Source organism: Gymnoscopelus microlampas (assembly GCF_963454915.1).
Source record: "Gymnoscopelus microlampas genome assembly, chromosome: 4".
Classification (NCBI taxonomy): Eukaryota; Metazoa; Chordata; class Actinopteri; order Myctophiformes; family Myctophidae; genus Gymnoscopelus; species Gymnoscopelus microlampas.
This window is the reverse complement of record NC_139941.1, coordinates 3,138,502-3,143,149: the sequence shown is the minus strand read 5'-3', so window position 1 is coordinate 3,143,149 and position 4,648 is coordinate 3,138,502. Positions and strand designations below refer to the sequence as shown.

General features: G+C 45.2%; 1 protein-coding gene across 1 annotated transcript; it reads left to right on the top strand.

The window, feature by feature from the left end:
- Positions 1 to 781: 781 nt before the first annotated feature.
- Positions 782 to 1,723, top strand: LOC311043634 (GPN-loop GTPase 2-like; the record flags this gene model as incomplete). Its single annotated transcript, XM_084054942.1, has 1 exon — positions 782 to 1,723. One exon carries the CDS (start codon positions 782 to 784, stop codon positions 1,721 to 1,723), a length of 942 nt encoding a protein of 313 aa, XP_083911068.1.
- Between the last annotated feature and the right edge of the window lie 2,925 nt (positions 1,724 to 4,648).

The following is a 4,648-nucleotide window of genomic DNA, read 5'->3' as shown; positions in this document are numbered from 1 at the left end:
GTGGGGGGAGGTACTTTCAGGCATCAGGTGACACAGTGAACAGAAGTGTAGGCCTCATAAATGGCAACATGTTGGGTTAAGAGCAGGGTGTACATTTGTATTTAAACCATCAGTTTGAGAATCATATTATATTTTTTTCACGTACATGTCTAAGCCAGGTTCCTCTACTACACTGCCATGCCCAAATATGGATATCTAGTATATGGACATCTATGACGTCATATGGTATACAGTATGAAGTCCTATGATGCAAATATTGATGTCCACCACTGCAGCGCCCAAATATGGACATAATCATGGTGGGTATCATATAATAGAACACCTTAAAACCTAAATAGAGCTCTCTCACTCAGTCGAAGAACAATTGTTAGGGTGTATTTGCGTCACCCACAAAGCAGCAGCCTACTGTACATTGTACTTCAAGTCACAAACTCACCTGATTATCCCTAACAGTGTCCTGACTCGACACATTCTATCCTACAAGTAAGAAAATTCGTAATTGTCGGGTTTCAAAAAGGATATAGGTGTGATACAAGGTGTTGCTACATATTTGTTCCTCTATGTGTTGTACAGCGAAGAGACAGATAAACCTCCAGTAAAACATTTGCCCATAGATAATTCTTTACACTCAAATAAATTAACGCTCAGGATTTTGCTATGTGTGATGTCATGATTACCTCTGTCCTTATTTGAATACTAGAGCACTAACTGAGCATCTTACTACCTGTACGTCCATACTTCCAACCCATTTGTCTTCAGGTGTAAAAGTCTCCCAATCATCATGTCCAATCAACCCTCAACAACCCAGACATTACGTTTTGGCCAGGTGGTTATTGGCCCCCCGGGGTCAGGTAAGACCACATACTGCCAGGGAATGCAGCAGGTGTTGGGTTACCTGGGACGTAAGGTGGTTGTGGTGAACATGGACCCTGCCAACGACAGGCTTCCCTATCCCTGTGGCGTGGATATCTCAGATCTGGTCACCCTGGACGATGTGATGGAGGGCTTGAAGCTGGGGCCCAACGGTGGACTGCTCTACTGTATGGAGTATCTGGAGGCAAACCTGGACTGGTTGGAAAAGAAGCTGAATCAGCATAAAGACTGTTACGTCCTGTTTGACTGTCCCGGGCAGGTGGAGCTCTACACTCACCAGAACTCAGTGAAGAACATCTTCTCCCAGCTGGCCAAGTGGAACTTCAGGTTGGCTGCGGTCCACCTGGTGGATTCTCATTACTGCGCTGACCCGGCCAAGTTCATCTCTGTGCTGTGCACCTCTCTGACCACCATGCTGCATGTGGAGCTGCCCCATGTCAACGTTCTCTCCAAGATGGACCTGATTGAGCAGTACGGCAAACTGGCCTTCAACCTGGACTTCTACACAGAGGTCATGGACCTGACCTATCTTCTGGACCACTTGGCTGCAGACCCCTTCTTTAAGAAGTTCCACCGTCTAAACGAGAAGTTGGTGGATATCGTACAAGACTACAGCCTTGTGTCTTTTGTCCCTCTCAATGTGGAGGATAAGGAGAGCATGACGCGGATGTTACGGACCGTGGACAAAGCTAACGGCTACTGCTTTGGAGACCTGGAGGAGAGGAACCTGCAGGCCATGATGTCAGCTGCTGTGGGGGCAGACTTCCAGTTCAGCTCAACACTGGGACTGCACGAGAGATATGTTGAAACGAATGACAAGACAGTGGAGGAGGAAATGATAGACCTGTGAATTACATGGACAGAGGTAACGTCCCACTCCTGCACTTCAGCCCTTTATACTTCCCTGATGACAACGAATAGTGAAGATAGCCTATCTGCAGATCAGTATTTTCACTATTTTTTAAAACATTAAAGGTTGAAAGTGTTGAAGTTTACTGTGCTTCACAATGATGTTAAATGTGGGAGTTAGCTATAGCTGGACTGATATCACATTGAGAATAAATTGAATCTTGACCATCAGGTCAAAATTCGTGTCAGATCCCGTGTCTCGTGAGACATGACCTTTGACCCGATCTAAATGTCTCAATAGAAGAGCAGGGAGACCAAATACAACCACCTGAATCCAACCACCGGGCATTCTCAAACATGCGGTCGGGGGCCCCCGCCGGAGCGGCTAGGAGCGGCAGGCGGTCCTCGCTCCGAGTAGCACTCCAACCTTTTTATAAACCCCTCCCTGCTACGTTAAAAATCGTCCGCTCACATGCTCTGACACACACACACACACACACACACACACACACACACACACACACACACACACACACACACACACACACACACACACACACACACACACATAGACTCTTACGGGTCCATTTGGTTCCAATTGTATACCCTCAGAGTTCAATCAACACTGAGTAGTTTACAGTGAGGGGTCCCAGAGATCCCAGATATCAAACTGGGGGTCCTTTAAAATTTAAAAAAGATTCTCAAAGTGGGGTCCGGGGACCCCCAGGGGACCTTGAGGGCAAAATGTGTTTAAATCACTTTAACCACTTTAACCCTATTCATTGGCTCTTTGACAATCGCCGATCTACAAGCTCACAACTTGTCACAATGTGACACATTTTGAGCTTATCGATCTGCTATTTTCAAAAATCTTTGGTCCATTTGGAAGGAAAACAAAATTTCACTGACACAAATTCTTCTTGATGAGGGTACGGATCCAAATTCAAACTAGAAAAAGTGCTCCTCGGAGCACAGGTCTCCGCCAGGTCTGGTAAGTTATTCTGGCCTCCTGGTGGCGCTATAATAGGCCAATGTGAAAAGGGTGCCATTTCTTCTTAGGCCTTTCACGGCAATCGGACACTGCATTCATGATTTGTTCCAAAAATGTGTTTTGCTAAATTAGACCTGCTGGTGGCGCTATAACAGGCCAATGTGAAAAGGGTGTAATTTCTTCCTCGGCCTAGTGGGAATGTGCATGTGAAATTTCACGGAAATCGCAAGCTGCGTGCATAGTTTGAGGCTTTTTGTTCAAAACGGACCAATCCTGCAAACTTTGGAAGCCAACCATAGGCAATGAGGATGGAATATGGGAAATCGGACAGATCTGTGTTGATTACATGACTATAGAGATACTGTGTACCGATTAGCATGACGGTTGCATAAAATCTGTAGGAGTAATATTTAAAAAAATGGGTTTTGCACAAATCGGCCTCCTGGTGGCGCTATAACAGGCCCATGTGAAAACTTTGGGGCAGAGGTTCTGAATTGGCATCCAGGGAGTGTGTGTGCACAGTTTCGCAGCGACCGGGCCAACGGTGCCGGAGATTAGCTGGTCGCACACGGACAGGACACACGGACGGACACACGGACGGACGGACAGGGGGTAAAACATACTCTCGCCATGCCGTTCGGCCTGGCAGAGACAATTAATGTGGGGGTTAAAAAGTTTGACTGAGAACCACTGTTGTAGTTGACTGTGGATTCACACACACATCACTCTTTCACTTTTGAGTAAAAGGCTCTCGCCCTCCCAACCTGTCAGGCCCTAATAAGGGCATGACTTTCTGTGCAGTCAGTGCTTGGAGGCCATGCAGTCTGGAGCCACGTAGAAGCTTCCATATTTGGGCAGAATGAGCCCTTACTGTATAAGGAGGTACTCTGTCTCCCTCTTCCGTTCATTTGTGATACTGATCTATGGGTTATGGCCGTCTTAGAAATGTTCTTCTAGACACCTTTATATCAGGGGTGTCAAAATCTTTTTATAGGGTGCCTTATTTGAAAATATGAAAATGCCCTTATTTTGTGTTTTTATTAAGTTTTCTTTAAAAGACATTTGGCATCCGTTTTCAGGTGCCCACGTACACATTGACCAAGAGAAATGTAATCCCATACTGTACATTTGGACCATAACAAAGTCACATATGCATACGTTGCTTTACAATAGGCTCTATTCACAGCAGCCATATTATGAAGACATTCACAGGTGTTACCAATGCTAATACTAATGAAGGCTCTGTTTCATTTAGTCCAGCACAGTGGTTTCCACGACCCCTATAACTCTGAGAGTGTACAAATGGAACCAAATGGACCCGTTACACACCTGTAAGGGGCCATTTGGAGGCCCATGAGGGTCCCTGGACCCCAACTGTAGACCCACTGGTGTTTCCAGTGGGCCAACATGCACAATATTAGCACCCTGACTCTGTTTGACCAGAATGGAACAGAGCCTTCATTAGTATCATTGGTAACACCTGTGAATGTCTTCATAATATGTCTGCTGTGAATAGAGCCTGTGATGTTATTTAACTGCAGTATCGAGCCTGTGCTGCGAACAAAATGCAGCCTTTTCTCTCATCCATGTACTTTATTGCTTTTATATTGACAGTACAATAAGGTCTTTTGTTCGGTGGCAGTGTAGCCAAATGTAACCATGTGTGAAAAGGTCTCTAGAACAATTAACCCATTAAAACCGGGAAAGCCTCGTTTTAGATTTTAGCGTTGGCTATTCAAAAACAGCAGATATACAAGCTCACAGCGTGTCACTTTGTGACCGAGCTTTGATCTGCTCCGGCAGGTTCATTTCAAAACATTCATCAACTGCAGTACTTTTACTTCTACTCCATTACATCTCAGAGGGAAATATTGTACTTTTACTCCCCTACACTTATCTGAAAACTTCAGTTACGAGTTACTTTTTGTTTGTTTG